Below are 20,284 nucleotides of genomic sequence, written 5' to 3'. Positions count from 1 at the left end.
TGCCCTCTCGGTCGACGCGGTATACGGCAGTCGATTTTCAAAATAGTGGCTTGCAATATGCCGAATCATTAGCATAATTCTCACCGATAGATAATACAACATCCTACGAATATGTCGGCAGCAATGAACATGTGATGAGGAGTCCAGGCCAGCAGAAACTTGCAGGACAGGGCGTGTGCCGTTGAAGGGTCAGGGGGTGAGATATATTGCATCGTGCATGCTGGTGCGAGGGTGGACTGCGACCCTTTCTCCACGAGCTGATCCGTTTCCATCCGCTGGGTCGAGACCACGGGTTATATGATATTGGTGTCGAGGGTCAGGATCAAGGGTCTTGGGTGCATGCAATTCGTGTGTTGGGATCTTTGTGATTCCCGAGGCTTTAATTTACAATATAGTATGCTCTACGGAGTGCATCTTGCATTTTTGAAAATCACGACACTGAGACTCTCCATGTTGGAAGATCAAATCCAACTGCAACTTCCGGAGCACGAGTTAGTCAGACGTAAGTATGACTTGCAGAAACATGGCCTCGGCAGGAAATACCACCACATCCCGAAACGTCCGCCATCACCCAACGTAGTCTCACTACGGTAGCTCCGATTAAAACATGCGGGGACCCCAAGGCATTTCACACGTGGTCTGAAAAACTTCATGATGGAAAAACCTTGGCACGGAGTACTTTTGTACCCAGTTGATGCAAATGGAAACTTTGTAACCTTACTCGTTTGTAAGTGTCCATGAGGTGAAGTTACGACGCCACACTGGGTAGAAGGATTCCAGAAAAAGCCACCAGGCATGACATGGTTGAGGCATTAGTGGCGGCAGATGGGTTTGTGGCAAGGTCGGAAAGCTACTTGGGGCACAGTGTGCGATAAGTGGAGAAGTTTGAGGGTTCAGGTCCGGAGTTTTAATGAAATTTGGAAATGAGGTGATGAGACGGAGCGTACGGAGCACAAAAACGGAGTTTATGGAAACCGGTGTGATGAGCTGTGTGTGGGTTTTGGAATGTTTGAATCTGGTGGCGTGTCAAACGTGTTCAGGTGTTCAGGAAGTTGTGAGAATAGAAAAGTGGGGATGAGAGAGAATGACAGATATCTCGGGTTCGGGTCGGTATAGCGACATGCACCGAGACTCACGTCATGGCTGTGGGAACGGGCCATGGTCGGTATGCATGGACCGAAAGGCTGAGATCCTTGTCTCGGGTATCGACCCGCTTGTTTGCAAAGTCGGGATTGGGACACCGACGTGCATGCGGCATGCTTGACATGTGCGGCTCTGGATTTATGGGTTGCGGTTGTGGAGATTATTGAAGATGAACTGGCAGACAGAATTGATGGAGTTTGAACGACGGAGGCGCTCCGCTCCCGTGGCCCGGGACGCCCGTGAAGAGGATTTCTTAGCAAATCGTCATAATCATACAATCTGTGAGAGGCGACCGGAGGAACTCTCGGAAAGGTTCATGCCCAGAATCACGCTCGGCTCCAGCTCGGCCACGTATGACCTGCGTTCGTATGGTTGTCATGTCGTGTTATTGAACTCCCCGCCAATGATGTCACTCGTTTGTTCAGTTACAATTTCGCTCACACCTGAGAATGCAAGCCGTGCTGAAGAAAAGTGACATGGACATTGACCAAGTGTTCACAGCTGCCAGCCGCGTCAAATAGACACGTGGGACATTTCGTTGGTGGGAAAAGCGACTGCGTTATCAACAGCCGAATTTCCCACGAAGGGGGTCATTTCCAGAACCTGTCTTGCTTCTTCACCTTGAACCTTTTCAGCTCTCATTTCTACCATATTAGCCTGGAAGAGCAGCAGACACATACAAACACACCTTTTTCATTCCCCGTGTCTCGGCGGCCTTTGGTCTGTGTTTCCACAAATGATCGTGTAAAGAAAGCAAGTAAGCCCGGCATTTGGACACCGACCCCCTTGTTTCCCCGTTTTTATTTCATGGGCTCGACTCGCTTCGGGGACGACATATCGAGACCTTGGCGCTTGTGATTCAAGTGGCACGATCTTTTTCCTTTTTCCTTTTTATTTCCTTATTTTAACCTTTTTTTTTCGTTTTTGCAGTCGTATATATACACGACGCCATCGACTTTGTCTTCCTTTTGCATACCCGCTCTTATCGACAACTTCACAACTCGGCTATACATCACCGAGCATCACAGGCCATGCCGCCTCGACTCAACAAGCTCTGGCGTCCCGTCGCCGCGGCCACCGCCGTCACGGCCGTCACCCTCGGCGGAACAGTTATTTACTCCCGCGCCAACAAGAATCTCTCGCACGACAAGGCCGTCGTGCCCGTCCAGCGCGACAACAAGGGTAAAATCGTCCCGCCTGCGTTCTCAGCCGTCAAAAGTCGCGCTGAACAGCTCGCCGAGCTGAGGAGACACAACAAAAAGGACGCCGAGTACGATGTCCTCATTATCGGAGGCGGTGCCACTGGCACGGGTATTGCGCTGGACGCCGTAACGCGAGGATTAAAGGTCGCCGTGGTTGAGCGAGACGACTTCTCTGCCGGGACGAGCTCCAAGAGCACCAAGCTTGTACACGGTGGAGTGCGATATCTCGAAAAGGCCGTCTGGAATCTTGACTACCCGCAGCTGGAACTTGTCATTGAGGCGCTCCGTGAGCGAAGGGGCTTTTTGAACATTGCACCTCACTTGTCTAGTTCTCTTCCCATCCTGTTGCCTCTGCAAAGCTGGTTCCAGGCGCCGTACCTCTGGGCCGGATGCAAAATGTACGATTTACTCGCCGGTTCTCAAGGACTGGAATCGTCCTACTTGCTCAGCCGTAGCAAGGCGATCGATTCGTTCCCCCTGCTCAAGAAGGATAAACTGGTCGGCGCGCTCGTCTACTACGACGGCCAGCACAACGACTCTCGTATGAATGTGTCTCTCGCCCTGACTGCTTCGCTGTACGGCGCCACGATCCTAAACCACGTCGAGGTCACGGGCTTGGAAAAGGATGCCGATGGCAAGATCTGCGGCGCCCAGGTGCGCGATCTCATGACCGACGACGAATCTTCCTCTCAGCCATTCACTGTCCGCGCAAAGGGTGTCATCAACGCTACTGGTCCGTTTACCGACGCCGTTGAGAAGATGGACGATCCGGAGCGCAAGGAAATCGTTGCCCCTGCATCAGGTGCCCACGTCATGCTGCCTGGAAAATTGTGCCCCAAGGGAATGGGGATCTTGGATGCGGCCACCTCTGACGGACGAGTCGTCTTTGTCTTGCCTTGGCAGGGAATGACGGTGGCTGGTACCACGGATAATGCTTGTGTCGTGGAAAAGGAACCTGTTGCGCGACAGGACGACGTTGATTTCATCCTCAAGGAGGTTAGCAAGTTGTTGGAGCCGGAGAGTGTTTTGACCCGCGACGACGTCCTTGCTACTTGGTCTGGTGAGTTTTCTCCCTGCCCCCTTTTCACTCATCATGATGAAAATAATATGACAAAGTGCTAACAAAAACAGGCATCCGACCATTAGTTCGTGACCCCAAAGCCGGCAACACCGAATCCCTCGTCCGTTCTCACCTCGTCACCGTCTCACCCTCCGGCCTGCTCACCTGCGCGGGCGGCAAATGGACCACGTACCGCCAAATGGCCGAAGACGCCGTCGACGAAGCCATCAAGACATTCAACCTGACGCCCCAGTCCATCGCCCTCCCCGACCTCAGCGGCTACAACCTCCCCGGCACCATCACCAACGGCAAATGCAAGACGCTGACCACACCCGTCCTCGGCTCCCACGGCTACTCTACCGCCCTGCCCTCGCAGCTCATGGAGTCGTACCCCCTCGACGCCGACATCGCGCACCACCTCGCCACCAACTACGGCGATCGGGCGTGGGCCGTCCTCGCTGCTTCTCCCTCCGTCACCCGTCTGGCCCCCTCGTTTCCCTTTATCGAGTCGGAGCTTCGTCATGCTGTTCGCTCAGAGGCGGCGTGCACGGCAGCGGATGTCATTTCCCGAAGAACGAGACTTGCCTTTTTGGATGTGGATGTTGCGCTGCATGCGCTGCCGCGGGTGATTGACGTTATGGGCGAGGAGTTGCAGTGGTCGGAGGGCAGGAAGCAGCGCGAGTGGAGGGACACGGTGCAGTTTATGAAGTCGATGGGTTTGGATGAGGATAAGTTGACGGTGACGAGGGAGGAGGTCCTGAATGGGCAGGTTAGGGCGCGGAGGACGCTGGGCGGGAAAGAGACAGCCAAGGAGGGGATTCAGATTCCGTTGGGGCGGGAGTTGGAAGCTGGTGCTATGAGGAATGCTGCGTGAGGAGTTGATTTGGTTTATGGGGAGGGTGTTTGCATATTTGGCGTTGGGAGTTGGAATTACTATGACATAGAGTCTAGTTTGTCATTAGAGCCAGTCTGATTAGCGCTCATCATCTACAATATTGTTTACATTACTTCTTATCTTTGGTCAATTGATGTGTTCACACTGACCTACTGGTCTGGGTTGTGTCAAAGGTATTTATCAGATTCAACCTGTAGGGTATAATGATATTTAGCAAGGCTGCCTTACGTGGCAGGATTCTACTTGATGTTACTGGAAATCGTATGTTGTATTCATATCGTCGTGTTCTTACGTCAAAGGTCAATTTGCTCGCGCAAGTTGATGCAATGAAAGTTTCAACTCATTCCACTGACAACTCTATGAAAACCAACCCAAACCATATACACTCAGGATATAGGTAGCGCCAAGATTATTTCTTCAACCCCTGAGCCTCAGCCTCCTTCTTAACCTGCCCCGTCAACGCCTCAGTCGTCTTCTTAATCAACTCATCTTTCGGCAAATCATCCTTCGTATACAGCTTATACTGCGCATCGTCAGCCGCAAGCTGATCATAAACCTTGGAGTAAGTTGCGTCTTTGAGCATCTACGTTCCCAAAGTCAGCATATAACAAAACCATTAGCCCAAACAGATATAAGTTACCTCGATGAGCTCATTGCCCGCCTTCTTGCCCTGCTTGGCGGCGGACTCGAGTCCCCAGGCCCGTTTATCGGGGTTCGTCTCGGCGTTTGCTTCGGCCTGGAGATCGCTGACTGTAGAGATGCTGGTGTACAAGCGGTCGAGGAGCTTGAAGACCTTGTTGATGCGGGCCATGGTCAGGCGGCTGACGCAGGCGTCGTGTTCCATACTGATGAAGCACTATTAGTCGATTGTTACAGACAAGGAAAAGGTGTTTCTTACTTGATGTACTCGCCTCTCTCGCAGAGGTTCACTATCGCATCGATGGCAACGTAGGCGACAGCGCCGCCAAGAATGTCGAGGGCAACGCCGCCAAGACGAGCGGCAATTCGGGAGCCAAATGCGACTTCTCGCTCAGCGACGAGAACAAGCTCACGAGCGGCTCCGCGCTCGGCGAGGTTGGCGGCCGCGGCGTTCATTTCTTGAAGAGGGTTCATGCCTTGGACGTGAATCTCGCCGGGGCCGATGGGCCGTTCGGGGATGAGGCCTGGACCGCCCCTGAACTTCTGGTACCAGTCGCGGAGGAACATGGACAGTGCTCGTGCTGTTTAGTTTGCATGAGCATGAGTTTAAAAGAAGACTCCTTGCACAAATTTTCTGCTGAACAGGATGTGACTTACATGTCGGTGCGCCATCCCACCTGAGGACGATGGACGTGAAGAGTTCCTTTAGGGTCGCCTGCTCAGGATAGCCAGCAAACTTGAGCACTGGGTAAAAGGGATGTTAGTATTGGAATCTATTCAAAAGTGTGGTGTTTTGTTGACTCACAAAAATCAGTGCCCAAAGTGCCTCCGATGATAGCACACGCCTTCACCCACCACTCCTTGCCCTCGTAATTAGCCATGGCATTAGCCCACTCCTCCTGCTGGGACTTGTCGAGGTTTTTCTTGACCTCAGCGAGGTAGGCCTCCGCCGTGGGCTGTTTGGCCTGCTGCAGAACCAGGTCGAGCGCCTTGTCGAGTTTCGCATTGACCATGCGCTTGTCGATCTCGACGACTTCACTGTTGAGTTGCTGGATCTGGGTGCCCAGCTGGGTGATGCGCTGAGCACGCTCGGGGTTGTCTGAGCATCACAGTCAGCTCAAGATACGAAGGCTAGATTGAAGGGATTGCTTACCGGTGAGCCAAGTCATTGGGTCGAGTCGTTCGATGATGTCGTTGGCTTCTTCTAGAAACGACTTTTTGTGGTAGACGTCGCCGCCTCGGAAGAGAATCGGTGGTGTGTAGAAAGGGTTGCCGAGTGTCATGGGGTAGGGGGGACTTGGAGTTCAAGGTCCCTTGTTGTTGGTTGTTTCTGAGTGATGATGTTGTATCTTGAGCGGCTATGAAGTCTGCTTTATAGCTGGTCGATGGTTGTCCAATATGAGAATCTGGACATATTCTCTTCTGGCCACTTGGTTCCACTGCATAGGACATCTCGCAGTAGAAGCTTCTGGTGTGACAAATTCAGCTGAGTCGTTCTAGATGGCAATAAACCGGTGGTTATGCCATCCCGAACAGGGTTGTTTCGGTGTGAATGCTTCCGCATTGGGCGACTCAGTGTTGGTATCTATCCATTTCTTGATGTTCGAGACTCGAATAGTTAAGATGCTAGCGATTGACAACCCAAAGAGGCTGGCTGACATGAAACACAACATCTTCAGCTCGGAGAGACTGCTTCGCCAATGCCGTCTAGAAGCCTCTATCGAACATATATTGAACGGACAGTTTTGTCCGTACATGTCTGTTTTGGAGAAGTTCTGGCTGGGCCCTCGATATATCAGTCGAAAGGAGGGTCTTCTGCAGGGTCTTTGCCCAATTCGTGTCACAACAGTTGAGTCGAGGCTATGCTTTACGCCTCTTCTCCCGTTCATGGACCAATGGCTGGTCCAGACCACGCGCCGATCGTTGGAACTACTTACGATAGCGGCCCGGCCCATGGTTTAGCGATGAACCCATCCCCACTAGCTGAGGAGAAGCTAACGGTGAGAGTGTGATATCGGCGGTGGCTGGCTGAGACAAATAGGGACAAGGGGACGGCATGCCACATGTTGGGGTCGGCAATTTTATCCGCGGGCATCCCGTATTGGCTTTTGGAAGGACATGGAAGTGTGACAATGAAAGTCTAGTGGGCTCGCGCACGTGTTATTTCGTGGCCTGGCGTGAGGCTGTGAAGTTTAGACACTGGATGTCTCTTTTATGGGAATAAATGGCTGCAAAGCCCAGTAAGAAGGAACTGGAATCCGGTCTAGGGGGTATCCAGAAATGCCACTTGCCTTCAAGACCCTTCTTTGGGGACTATGTCACCTGAAGAACGGCTTTGAAAGCGATGAACGAGGCTATAAACACCTTGGTGACGCTCCCCCTAACAGAGGGACAGAGTTCTGCACAAACGTTTTTTTTTTTTTTTTTTCGGCTGCTCTATTTACGACATGTTCTATCGCCTTGCGAAAAGTCAGCTCTCTTGTCTCTCAAATCCCTTTCATGTGAATGAAACGGAAAACACAATAGTGTCATCCATTAACTAGCACTACCTACACCTGGAAACTGGACGAGACGTGGCAGTCTAATTCTGCCGGCGTACAAATGTGACTTGCATCGCGAGCTCTAAGCGTGGTAGCTAGGCCTGCTATTCTGATATCTTCTACAAATCTACAAATATTGCTTTGACTGCGGAAGATAGAGAGATCCTGTCAAGGCAGTGGCCGATGTAAGGAATTGAGGGGCCGAGGAGGACCTTGAATCTCTGTAATGGACCGGAGACAGAAGACATCTAATTGCAAAAGTACAGTCTTTCCAGGTCAGAAGACGTAAATTTACTGCTCTAGTGCACGCATTAGTTTATTTATCCGTTGCCCACCGAGCGGATGACGCGTGGCTGGGCTAGCCAAGCAATGTCTAAAGTGAAGGCATCACAAACTGAGGCACGACGGTCCTTAATATAGCACATTCACAGCCTTCACAACGTCAAATACATAATGTTGTATATTTTCTTTTACCATGTCTAAACCCTAAGCTAGGAAGCTGCCCGCCAGCAAACTGGAAACCTTTCTGAGAAGTGCGGTATGTTTTCTGCTTGAGCCACAGGTGTTTGGCCCTCATATTGCGATTGAACCTTCTAGAACATCATGGGTGGTTGAGCCCTTGTAATGATATATGATATACTTGTGATGAAATAGCCAAGACTGTGCCAGACTTGTTCCGTGTCTTAGCTAGGGTGAACTGTGGGATACATCAATCCACCACGTGCAAGACATTGATGTAGACGAAGACTGCGGTGCAAAGTGTGGTGGATTTGGTATCACGGCCACACATCATGGGTTCGCGTCTTGAGGCGCAATGTACGCAACTGTGGCAATACTGTATATAAATATGTCTCTTATGTTATTATTAGAATGGATATGCCATAGAACTAGATGCAATTGCATTACACCATTCCGCCCAGATATCAAGTCAAACAAGTCTCTATGTACGCCGCCAAATGCCCTCAGACGTACCCAATGTTCTGGTACCTGAGTTTTCACACAAGGAAACAAGAATCGCCGTCAGGCCTCCAACTCCGCAACGGGAGGATGTTCATACTCTTCCCCAGGCGGTGGTTGATATACAGGGACTTTATGAAGCGGCGGCGACGAGACACATTCTGACTGCAGCTCTGCAACGCTATTTGTATAGTCGGTAATCGTGCCGCTTTCATTTGGTAGTGCGTCTATTTCCCTGCTCTTTCTCGATCGGTACCGCATGAACAGGAATACGAGTCCCATGACAAGTAAGCAGAATATGCTGACTGCGGCGCCAATTCCTGCTCGCGCACCTGTTGACAGGCCGGTGTCTGATGGAGATGAGGATGATGATGAAGATGAAGATGAGTCTGTGGCGGTTGGACCTAAAGACGACGTGCTTGTGGACTCGGTTTCTGTGGCAGTCACGGATGGCTTGACGCTGATGGTCTTGTCTGTGATGTTGAAGTAGCTTGATGATATTTGGTATAGGCTGTTCCCTTGAAACGATGCATTGCCTTTGAAGAGCCAAAAGAAGAATGTCTGAGAGGAATTGAGATTCAGGTCGTACGTTTGGACCGTCCAGTTGAAGCTTGACACCGGGCCATTGGTGGTTTCTGCGCCAATGCTGTCAGTGAATCTATTCAGTCCAAGCTGTGTACAATCCGTAGCAAAAACAAACTCCCCATTTCCAATCAACACAGCCTTCTTACTAGCAAACAAACTGAAAGTGCTATACTTACCAAAAACGATGGGTCCGAGAGTTGAGCCGCTCCCATTGCTATTCCGCTGCCACAGAGCAATCGTATAATTCTTCCACTCCGTCTCATATGTAATATTCACCTTTTCCCCCACGGCGAAAATCGTCCCAGAAGTCGGATTGGTAAACTGGCACGTTGCCAATGGCAAGAATGCCAACAAACAAGCGACGATTCGACAAAGCATGATGGGCAACCTCCGGCAAGACAAGCTGTACAACTGTCATGCATCATGGAGGACTGACTTGCATTAGAAAGAGAGGGCAAGTGCCAGTTGGGATTTCGGCCGGGACGCAGAGTTGTTATGTCAACAAAGGACCGAAACGGATATTTGTTGTGACGGCCCAACTATTTCCAGAAGAGGCGTTGTTCTCCGTGGAGCCATTTACACAAAGCTAGTAGGAATGCGGACCTTGGAGTATGGGGGAAGAGATGTGGTGCCCTGATGGTGGCCAATACGGTTTGTGAGTTTGTGAAGCTCGTGCGTTATTGTGGTGTTGGTTTGGGAACAGATGCATGAAGTGGATGGTCTGGGGACGCACGTCCCGATGTTGCCATGTGTGACATGTCGAAGCGAATGCAGGGGCGTCAGAGTGCGAACTTGGCGAGTTGTATAGGTTGGTTTGGCCTTGATCGTTGAGATGGTTCTGCGTGAAGGTTGGGATTATGAAGATTTGTCGTTGACATCGAGGACTGACGATCATCTCTTACATTGCGGATGATGTACTCGCAAATGGAAACCCGAGAGACGAAATATAACATCGAGTGTAGTTCGCACCCACATTTATGCGTCAATAAAAAGACAGCCACAAGAAGCTTTGGCCATGTTGTTCATGCATGATGCATCAGTTGATCAGCCTCAGTTGGGCATGACGCAAACGATATATTGTGTTGCCGTTGGAAATTTATATTACCCCCTTCATATTATGTATCCCTTCCTCTCACCCTTTATCCCGGCATCTCATATACTGCGCTGTTATATGATTTCGCAGGCAACTCCTGAGGTTTACTCTGACCATGTAATTCAGCCCCTGTAGGACCTCTCTCGTGGCCACCTTCATCGTTGACCTCTTCGGTCGGCTGCTTCCTTTCCTTCCTTTTGCGACGCCAAAACCAAAGACCTATCACTGCCAAGACTACCACGCCACCAATACTGCCGCCCGCAATTGCGCCAACTGGTGTGGGAGATGCCCCTGGGCTCGGTTGCTCAGCAATTGGTGGCGTCGGGGATGGCGCCGTCGGACTTCCTGGGCTTGGGCCTGCAAAGCAAACGACCCGGTTGGTCAGTCTCAAAACGTCCAGTGGGAGACAGAATAGGGTAATGTTCACCTTTTCTTTGGCTAAACAGCTCCTTCACCTCGGGGGTGCTCCAGGAAACGGAGGCAAGGTTCCTGGCACCCAGTTAGCATCACGGGGATTGGGTCCCATTGCGTGAATGGGAGGTGAAAACGCACCCATTGTTGTACCAATCCTTGATCTTTTGCGGCGAATCATACTCGGCGGCCTTTGCGTCGTAGCTATCACTCCATTGGAGGGAAGTCATGTCTACGATTCCGAGTGCGCTCACCCACGGGTCCGTGGGCTTCCAGTCCCATTCGAGCGGGATACCACCGGAAATCAGCATTTGTCTGTTCCCAACGACGGTGCATGTGTGATCTATTCGATTGGAGCCGCTGAGACCAGTGTTTATCCAGTGAAATCCGGGGATGGTTAGGACATAGGTGTCGCTGAAGGAGCCGTCGGCTTGGTTTCTTCCTCCGTGGATGAAGCTATTTTACACCATCAACATCAACATAAACTAAAAAGAAAAGAGCAGAAATCAGGCAACAAGGAATACTTACATCTCATATGTGGCATTGCGACTAGTCGCTCCCACGGCGCAGAATAGCTCACGGCCCCTCGGGATAGTGCCAGTGGTTGCCTGCCAGTACCACTTCTTCTCCTTTGTGTCATAAAACGTAATATTCGTGAAGTCATTGAGCCCAGATGTATAACCGCCAATCACAAAAAGGAGCGAGTTATTCACAAATCCTGACACGCAAAGCGCCTCACCTGTTGTAAATACGCCCTTGGGGCTCATGGCTGTGGTTGACTCGTTGGACCAAATTTGGGTTTTGGCGTCGTATCTAAGCATGCCCGGTGTATTAACAGAAGTTGGCCAGTCCACCCCTTTGAAACGCTTATCTGTTGAGCTGGTTCCGTAACCTCCCACGACGAAGCCAAGTTGGTCACCTGGACAAAACGCCGCGGCTCCACGAGTATTGAGCACCATGGCGTTGAACACGTCTTGGTTGGATGGTGTCTCGGTTGTCCAAGACCCTGCGCCTTGGTTGTCTGGGGTAAACTTCCAAAGCGCACTATTGATGTCGCTATCGAGAGAGAGATCGACTCCATATCCTACAGCGCCGCCATAGCGGTACAACACGTCGGATTTTGTGTCAGACCACATGAAAAATTTGTTGACGGGAGGCGGCTTGTGTTCTTGGATTTCGGTGTATTTGACGGAGGCTAGACTCCAAGACTGGTCGAGGCGGATGGAAAGGGTGTGGTTGACTATGTAGGATATCGTTACATCTTTTCCTCGATACTTTAGTGAGAGAATATGGCGAAACTTACGAACGTATGAATCGGATTTGCCAGTCCGTTGGCCATCAATGTATCCAGATGTTTCCCCTCCTTCAATATACAAGTATTTGCCAATGACACCGACTGTGAGAATTAGGTCTCGCTACACCAATGGCAGTAAGAAGTGAACTTGCGTACCTGAATGTAATGCCCTCCGCTGAAATGGTTTTGTTATCGAATTATCGTCCCGTTTCTCAGAAACAGCGCGTACGGCTGTTGCCAAGACCACATTATACCAGGCAAGTGCTGTTAGCAGTACTGCTAGAGCCCAGCGCCTCATTGTGGGAATAATGAAGCTGTAGTCCTTCACCTATAAATTGTGTCGCAACTGCATTTCAGGGCCGTAGAAAATAGAAGATACAACTCGGCAGGGCGGAGCAAAACGAAGCCGGAGGCGTCACACAGGAGATTGCGGACAATGATTCTCCCTCAGTCAGCCGATGGGGCATCTTCAATCTGCACGTTGGTTCCGAGGGTTTGTGCTGCTGCGGCCATTGGCTCCAAGAGGATAGATGGAACCAAAATTGACCACAAAAACAGCCAAGTGCATATTTGCGAACCAGGATTGTTTCAAAGAGACGGGATCATGCCTGTCTGGCCATCAGAGTTGGCCGAATGACCCACTTTATTTCCGGGGGTTCCAAGAATGAATACTGCTCATTGGATGGCTGGCGCAGTAGGCGCCGGGCCAGGCCGCTTTTAGAGGATTTGCGGTTGCAGACGGGATATGATTGGTCAGAGCATCTCTACTCGTTGTCTGGCTCGCCATTTCTTCGTCGTTCAACTTGAAGGTACCAACACTTTGGGTGAAAATGCTTGCCAGCGCTTATCAAGCTGTCGGCCAATTACTACCGTGGCCAGAATCTCCTCTGAAGTCGTTTCTCCGAAGTACGGGCATGTCCTTTGCTCACGAACCCAGGCGTCCTCCTTGCCCCTGCATGACTCCCAAACTCCAAACTAGGCGATGTTGCCGTTGTTAATGACGCGATGTCCGCAGCACTTGCTCTAATTCGATTCCACTATAGCAATATTCCTGTAACAGCATGCTATTAGTAAGAGATAATGCCGATTAAATGGGAGTTTCCCACCAGCCACCCTCACACGGCCTGCAACACTGCCTCTGCACCACCAGGCAATTCCTCCACCTCCCTCCGTTTCAACATGATCTCACACTAATCGCTGCTTAGTGCCAGAGAACCCTTTAAAGCAAATCTCCATATGATATAATGAAACGGTCCGTCGCGGGCCTTCTACTGGCCATTTCACATACAGTATCCGCAGAGGACTTCCGTCCAGCATTCCTCTACCCAACCCAGTCTGGGCTTACGTTCTACAATCTCGACACCGTCGACGTCAGCTACATAACAAGCTACAATGCCACTGTTCTTTGGACCTTTTGTCGAGAAAATGATTACAGAGACGTCATTATAAGTTCGTCTCATACCACTTATACTAATGTCAACCCATCTAACCTTCTGCCAAATCACTAGAGGACATGATAAAGCCTGCGGCTCCCTACAATGGCTCACAACTCGTCAAAATCAAATCCACCACGACTTCGGATTGGTGCTGGTTTAATCTAAGGGAGGATTACGTTGATACGTTGGGAATAAATAGTGTGCGATTCTCGATTTCCTCGAATCAACGAAGCCAGACTACGCTTGGACTTCAACCACCGTCAACCACTTCCACGACATCGTCGACGGCCATGCTGCCCACCCAACAAACAATGAGTAGCACGTCGGCTAGCAGCCTCCCGTCGCCTAGTAACGCGAATACATCGGATGGAGGGCTGGGCACTGGTTCTAAGGTAGGAATCGGGGTAGGGGTCGGGGTTGGAGTTGTGGCATTGGTGGGTTGTAATGTCCTCGCTTGGGTGGTGTATAGACGTCGGCACGACCAGCGAAGCAAATCAGACGAAAGGACCCCGAATATGAGCCACTATTATCCGAAGGCTGATGTCGTGGGGTTGCATGAGATGGGGAGTCAAAGACCCCCACAGGAGTTGCCGTGAAAGGAATATCGAGGAGTTTAGACGAGCCATTGGCCTTGTATCTGGGCTAGGTCTCTTTTATACACGTTGGGATTAGTGCAAAGTATTCGGCAAGGGCATTAGAAGACACGTCTGCCTGGTGGAGTTGGCTATGGTGGTACTCTGCAGTCCCGCAAAGAAGAGTTGGTTGCGCCGTTGTACTTTAATATCAAAAGACATCAACTGAGCGTTATTTCTTACGCCTTTGGAATACCCAATGTAGTGCATGCCGTTGGCTTGTTCAGGTCAGGCTTTGGCTTTGGGGGTGTTTTCGTATAGAACAAGGCGAAAGGGCCTCGAAATGTGTGAATATATCGTCAACTTGTGGACCAAATAATCGCTGCACCTGAGACAGAAACAATGACGTAACTGCTATTATAAGATAAAAGTTGACACAGCTACTACATAAAGACTAGTTAAATTGTGAAGCGAAAGTCGCTGCTGCCATAAATGAACATCTTCCCTTCATCTGCCTTTTTATTGCAGTGCCTAAAATACAACGACAAACACAACGTCATGAGGCTCAGCAGCCCGGCACATCTTAAGTAACAAGTCAGCCACATGAACAGAAGGGCCAGAATTTATGTCAAACTTACGTTAAGCAAGCAATCATGCCAGGCACATACTCCGGCTTGTCCTGGCTTCTGAAAACAAGACTACCAGCTATACCGCCAATGCTAGCAAAGATGGTCAACGTAGTTGACGAGAAGGCTCTCTGCCACTGGCCACGAACGTTATTCGCCTAGCATAATCAGCATATGCAGTTTCCAAAGGCTACAGGAAACGTACCTGCCATGCCATAATAGCTGGCACATTGGCATTCACTCCCGCCACAGCCAGGAAAATACCAAAGTATCGCACAGACGGATTAGGGTGGAACCCCATGATAGGCAAGCCGATCATGCTGACGAGAGAGTTTGCTTGGATAATGAGAGCTCTTTTGTGGTAGCGATCACCGACCCAAGATCCCGCAAACATGTACAGAGCGGCGAGGAAATATGGCGGTGTGCTTAGACATTGAGATTGCACGACGCTGAATTTGAGGCTTTGCTGGAGGACAATGGGTAGGAAGAAGGCGAAGGAATATGATACGGTGGTGGCGAGGCTGCATTATGCTGTTAGTGGGTATCAAGTGAGGATTGAAAGCTGCGTACAAGAAAAGAAAGGCAAAGCACCAGATTTCGACTTGTTTGGCTGGTCCGATAAATCGCCTCCACTGGAATGGTTCTGCGTCGACGTCACCTCGATCGGCATCGAGACGGCTTATAACTGTTTTAAGTTCGTCCGGCTTGAGGAACCAAGGACTCGGTTTCGTCAACTCTTCGTCGGGGAACTTGACTATTAAGAAGTATGCGAGTATGCCGACTGCACAAGTTATGACGCCTTCCAAGATGAAGATCCTAGCACAGTGTGTATTAGAAGATGCAGATGCCGTGGTTTGGTAAGGGTGGGCAAAGTACCATCTCCAGCCTTCTAGTCCTCCCCGGCCATTTAGCTGCATAAGTCCGTAGGCCAAAACTCCAGATAGCGCGGCGAGAATACACCCGCTCAAGTAGAAAATGGAGTATCGACGGCCAACCTCGTCTATGCGACAGTCAGCTCATGGGCCAAACACGAAGCTCACAGGGAAGGTACATACATCTTGTATACCACGTAGACAGCAAGTAAATGGCGCCAGGTCCAAAACCAGCCTCAAATACTCCCAGCAGAAGACGCAGTGGAACCTGGACCACCCAGCTCTGCACGAAGCCCAGCCCAATGACAACTGCGCCCCAAGCTATACACACACCGGATAAAAATGGCCGTGGTCCAACCTTGCGGCATAAAACTGCCATCACAGGTTGTGATAGCACGTTTGATAGAAAGAAACTCAATGTGATGATATTGTATCCGTTGCCGGACACGATATTGAGATCGACTAACATGCCCGCGACGGCTGCGTTGGCCGTATTTTTGCGATCCATTAGTGAGATGCCATATATGAGCCCTAGAGCCGGAAGTAGCCTCCAGTCTATTCGGGTTAGAATACGGTTCAACTCTTGGCGAGAAGTGCTGGATTCCATGGTATTTGCTGCCTCCTCGCATTCATGGAGGCTTTCCTGTTTAAGAGAAGGTGTTTTGGGTTGAGAAGACATGTTTGAGTATTTAGAGCAGTGTATATCAAGTTATTAGCATAACACCGAAGTACGAAATGCAAGCATCCATCAACTCTATAAGTGTATTATTGCACGTCTTATGAAACGCGTAGGCAGTATGACGATTATTGAGGTCCGATTACTTGACGGCAATCCGCCGGGATAAGCGACGCTCTGATTGGCTGACCTGATCCGATTTGGAAATCGCAACACCATCGGACCGGATGTCCCACTATTTGGACTGGGGTAGGTGAATCACGGCAATGAACAGCCGAATTGGGCTATTGAAACTTGATTGAGAGTTGTATGAGAGAGTATTTGTCTTGTATCAGCTGTGCGTTGCTCGCTTTGATGCTAACAAGCCGAGGCTGTCCTAGCTGCCAATATATTGGGAGCTAGGTTGACTTGATTGGAGTTCCGAGAAGACATTCAAGGCGGAATCAATGGATGTCGAATTGAAGGGCGGGGTAGAAAGAAATCACAGTTACTGCCGTAAGGATACAGCTCCCAGCCGAGCAGCATCTCGATTTGACCATTTACCCATCACCGGAGAACATCCCATGCTGTCGAGGGGCTAAAACAAAGCTGGTGGCGCAAGCTCCAGAAAATGTTCTTGAATATCTCGTTGCTGTTTGCCGGGGTACTATTTCCCTAATTTGACCATGATCCGCATCAAAACTGGTCACTAAAAACATGGCCGTACTCCTGATGCAAGTGCAAACACTCCAGACAGAACTGAACGCATGCAATACCACCCACACCAACAAGACAAACTCGAGGTACTCAACCCCACCAGTCCATTATCTAACTAAACTTCCAAATGTCGCGAAAAGTTAGACAAATACTTCATCCCGGAATCACACATCATCGTAACAACCGTCGCATCAGGACCAAGACCCTCCGCGACCTGCAACGCTGCCACAACATTCGCCCCCGTAGACAAACCACAAAACAAACCCTCCTCACGCGCCATCCTAAAAGCCATCTTGCGAGCCTCATCTGTCGAAACAGTCTTAATCTCATCCGCCATACCATCCTGCCACAAAGGCACCACATACCCAGCGCCAATGCCATCAATATTATGCGCCCCAGTTGGACCGCCAGACAGAACCGCCGATTCTGCAGGCTCGACCGCAACAAAGCGAGTTTTGTCACTATGATGCCGAAGACGCTCTGACGTGCCACGCAGACAAGCCGCCGACCCGATGCTCTGCACAAAAGCGTCAATCCGACCACCTGCCTGTTCCCAGAGCTCATCGGCGAGCGTGGAATAGGCTGCAAGTTGGTCCGTATTGTCCATCTGAGCGGTGATGTATGCGCCCTTCTTCTCAGCTAGGAGGTGAGCCTCTCGGATCATGGTTCTGGTAAGTTCTTCCGTTTGCTTGCCATTCTCGCTGGGGATGATGGTCAATTCTGCCCCGAGCAGCCTCATGTGATCGAGTTTCTCTTTGGCAAATGCGTCGGATGTGACAATGTAAAGAGGGTGCTTCTTCACTGCGCATATCAGGGCGAGAGACACGCCCGTACTGCCGCCGGTGTATTCGACCACGGCGCCGCCGGGCTGTAATCTGCCGTCTGCTTCGGCCGCTGTGATCATGGCGAGTGCCATTCGATCTTTCATGCTGGCTGTGGGATTTGGGCTCTCGACTTTTACCAAGATGCGTGCGCCGTTGCTTGGGACAATGTTTCGCAGCTGTAAAAGTGGCGTGTTGCCGATTGTGTCGAGGATGGTGTCGGTTTTGGCCATTTTTGGAGTTTTGTTGGGAGGGTAACGCTTATGTGAACGGAGAGTCTTCAATTGGAAATGTAATGCTCTATTTTGAAGTTTTGCAGTTTTCCCAGGAGGTGGAAGCTGAAGATTGCAAGTGAATGTGTAAGTGGAGGCAAGGGATTTAGATATGGCTATGGGAGGATTGGACACCGTTTTATAACTTGATGGTCTCCCAGCACGAGCTACATGGCTTCATTATATGTCATCTAGTGGAATTTGTAATAGATTGTGTCAAGTTATTTAATTATTAAACGCGTTTCGACTCATGTTGGATGGTATGGTTCAAAAGCTTTTGGAGATCAGTCAATATTGTGTATGGTTTGACCAGGGTACCTTTTGCCAAATGCAGTATAGCTTCTTTTAATGATGCACAAGTACTTTGTCGTCTTCGGTGCCCTGGTGTGAATTCGGCCGCATCTTTGGAATCATGCCTAGCTCGGAGGAGATTGACTTCGTTCAGCTGAGCGTCGTGGGCTCATTTGCCAAATTATACCTTTGGGCCATTTTCTCGCAGTATTTTCTGCCGTATCCAACTTTGCGGCAGACCCGAGGATGGTGAGCTGTGCATGTCTTTTTGGTATGGAAGATTCCCACAACTCTAAAGTTAACTGGTCAACTTTGAAGACTTTTGAAATCTTGGATCAGGTTCACAGAGTCCTTCCACTCCCAAAAACGACCTCGGTGTCAGATTGAAGCATTTATACGCCGTCTCTACGGAGGGGGGTCTCAGTTATCATTTGCGCTCTCATTGAAGTCACCTAGCAATGAGTCGTCTCCTTCGGGCTGTTGGCCACTTCAAGACAGGTCAAGTTGGAGAGAGCTGAAACGCATGTTACACGGCTTGCATAAGCTTTTGTTTTTTGGGCTAGCACTGCGCGCTACCACACATCCACAAGCAAGGCGAAAACTGAAGCCATTGCCATTGTGTGGGGCGACTCTTGATGATTGGTGATGATTGTCGAAAGATGCGTTTCATTAGCCGCCGGTTCGGTCAAGCTCCCGTGTGGTTTTCATTTCTTGTGAACGTCAAGCCCGTCTAGGTGGTTACCAAGCGCAGCCTCTTTTACACTTGCAGTAATGCCTAAGCCAATTCCGCTACATGAACAAGACTAAGATCGCAAACTAGGAAATACGCTGTTGCCGCCATGCATGTATCTCACTTCAAGCAGGGCGCTTAACTTCCATGCTGGCCAGCAAGCTCATATTGCCTCCTGCATGTATCAAATAAATACTACCTTCAAGCCCACATCGGTGACACAACCTCTGATTCTGTTTCTAAAATTGCGAACCTTACCCCAATCTTTGCTTGATGTATACCGACCCGTTGATATCCTGGAGTCTCTCTGACATCTAATTTACCGACCCCGATCCCCGGATTCATGCAAAACCGTCATCCGCAAAATACTACAAGTCATCCAGCCAGCAGCAAAAGACCATGGCAGCAAAATGCTACTGGATGAACGGAACTCCCGCAGCCTCAGACTTCGCCCCTTGTAACCCCAAGGCCGAACACAGCGCATGCTGCGCCCTGAAGAAGAACAACCCCGACATTTGCCTTCCTTCTGGACTCTGCTACGCCCAGCAAGACGAATTCGAAGGCTTACTCTACGCGAATGGTTGTACAGACTCCACCGGACAGGCTACTGAATGTCCTCACATATGTCCTGATCGTAAGAATACAATCCACCTACGTGAAAGAAGCGTCCTACTCATACCGAGTTGCAGAAACGAATAACTGGGGAGGAGGCAAGCCCGCAGTCAGCTGGAACGTGCTGCAATGTAACAGCGGTACATTCTGCTGCCGCGATCACAAATCCACTGAGAACTGCTGCGGAAACAGCACAGCGCTGATACATACGAGGGTCGGAAAGTTGCAGATTCCAACCGGCGCAACAGCCACGGTATTCGCAACGGCTACTGTCACTTCATCTTCACAGTCGTCCAACGGATCCGTACAGTCAAGTTGTCCGAAAGACAATACGGTGGTGGTTGGAGGGGCGGTTGGGGGAGCCCTCGGGGCTGCGTTGTTGGCATCACTCGTCGCCGTTGCTGTGTTGTACAGACGGCGGGCAGACGGATATAAAAAGAGTACGAGGAAAGAGTTGTCTGACAGTTCGGTTGACATAAAGGACTACTATGGTTCGAGTGTTTCCATCTGCCAGAATTGTACGAAACCGGCCGAACTGTCTGCCAAGGCGCCGGTACACGAGTTGCAGTGAAATGAAGCCGCTTACGAAGTTTACGAGACCAGTACTACTGCCATGTTGCGGTGGTGTTCCTTTGCCTCTATTTCACTCACAACCATGCGGCGTGACCGGCCATAACATCACTTTATGACCTTGCCGATGAGCTATTTTGGGATGAAGTGGATGTCTTGAAGACAATATTCCCTACGAATCCCGAGTCGATTGTTTCGATGGCGGCAACGCAGCTTGCCCTCGGGGTTCGAAAGCAGTATGTTGCACCCATTTCGAAGTATGAGGTGTAAGCTTTGAACGGTCCACCAAGG

The 20,284-nt window shown here is 50.3% G+C and overlaps 6 protein-coding genes across 6 annotated transcripts; 1 reads left to right on the top strand and 5 right to left on the bottom strand.

Moving 5' to 3' along the window:
• Nucleotides 1-2,174: 2,174 nt before the first annotated feature.
• Nucleotides 2,175-4,279, top strand: VFPPC_09511 (glycerol-3-phosphate dehydrogenase, mitochondrial precursor; the record flags this gene model as incomplete). Its single annotated transcript, XM_018288034.1, has 2 exons — nt 2,175-3,405; nt 3,477-4,279. 2 exons carry the CDS (start codon nt 2,175-2,177, stop codon nt 4,277-4,279), a joined length of 2,034 nt encoding a protein of 677 aa, XP_018139412.1.
• Nucleotides 4,280-4,709: 430 nt separating this feature from the next.
• Nucleotides 4,710-6,222, bottom strand: VFPPC_14613 (hypothetical protein; the record flags this gene model as incomplete). Its single annotated transcript, XM_018292381.1, has 6 exons — nt 4,710-4,883; nt 4,941-5,145; nt 5,199-5,520; nt 5,597-5,683; nt 5,745-6,038; nt 6,093-6,222. 6 exons carry the CDS (start codon nt 6,220-6,222, stop codon nt 4,710-4,712), a joined length of 1,212 nt encoding a protein of 403 aa, XP_018139413.1.
• A 3,938-nt stretch (nt 6,223-10,160) lies between these two features.
• VFPPC_09513 (kelch repeat protein) lies at nt 10,161-12,117 on the bottom strand (the record flags this gene model as incomplete). The annotated part of the gene is made up of 6 exons (XM_018288036.1): nt 10,161-10,471; nt 10,542-10,603; nt 10,667-10,981; nt 11,054-11,765; nt 11,829-11,921; nt 11,976-12,117. The coding sequence occupies 6 exons, from the start codon at nt 12,115-12,117 to the stop codon at nt 10,161-10,163; spliced, it is 1,635 nt and encodes a 544-aa protein (XP_018139415.1).
• A 2,344-nt stretch (nt 12,118-14,461) lies between these two features.
• Nucleotides 14,462-16,004, bottom strand: VFPPC_09515 (major facilitator superfamily protein; the record flags this gene model as incomplete). The annotated part of the gene is made up of 5 exons (XM_018288038.1): nt 14,462-14,611; nt 14,659-14,974; nt 15,024-15,269; nt 15,330-15,453; nt 15,509-16,004. 5 exons carry the CDS (start codon nt 16,002-16,004, stop codon nt 14,462-14,464), a joined length of 1,332 nt encoding a protein of 443 aa, XP_018139417.1.
• Nucleotides 16,005-16,812: 808 nt separating this feature from the next.
• On the bottom strand, nt 16,813-17,751 carry VFPPC_14614 (cysteine synthase; the record flags this gene model as incomplete). The annotated part of the gene is made up of 1 exon (XM_018292382.1): nt 16,813-17,751. One exon carries the CDS (start codon nt 17,749-17,751, stop codon nt 16,813-16,815), a length of 939 nt encoding a protein of 312 aa, XP_018139418.1.
• Nucleotides 17,752-19,130: 1,379 nt separating this feature from the next.
• On the bottom strand, nt 19,131-19,631 carry VFPPC_16547 (hypothetical protein; the record flags this gene model as incomplete). The annotated part of the gene is made up of 2 exons (XM_018294300.1): nt 19,131-19,415; nt 19,524-19,631. 2 exons carry the CDS (start codon nt 19,629-19,631, stop codon nt 19,131-19,133), a joined length of 393 nt encoding a protein of 130 aa, XP_018139419.1.
• Nucleotides 19,632-20,284: the final 653 nt, after the last annotated feature.

Source organism: Pochonia chlamydosporia, chromosome 7, assembly GCF_001653235.2.
Source record: "Pochonia chlamydosporia 170 chromosome 7, whole genome shotgun sequence".
Classification (NCBI taxonomy): domain Eukaryota; kingdom Fungi; phylum Ascomycota; class Sordariomycetes; order Hypocreales; family Clavicipitaceae; genus Pochonia; species Pochonia chlamydosporia.
Note: the sequence above shows the minus strand (reverse complement) of the source record. Positions and strands in the feature narration are given on the sequence as shown.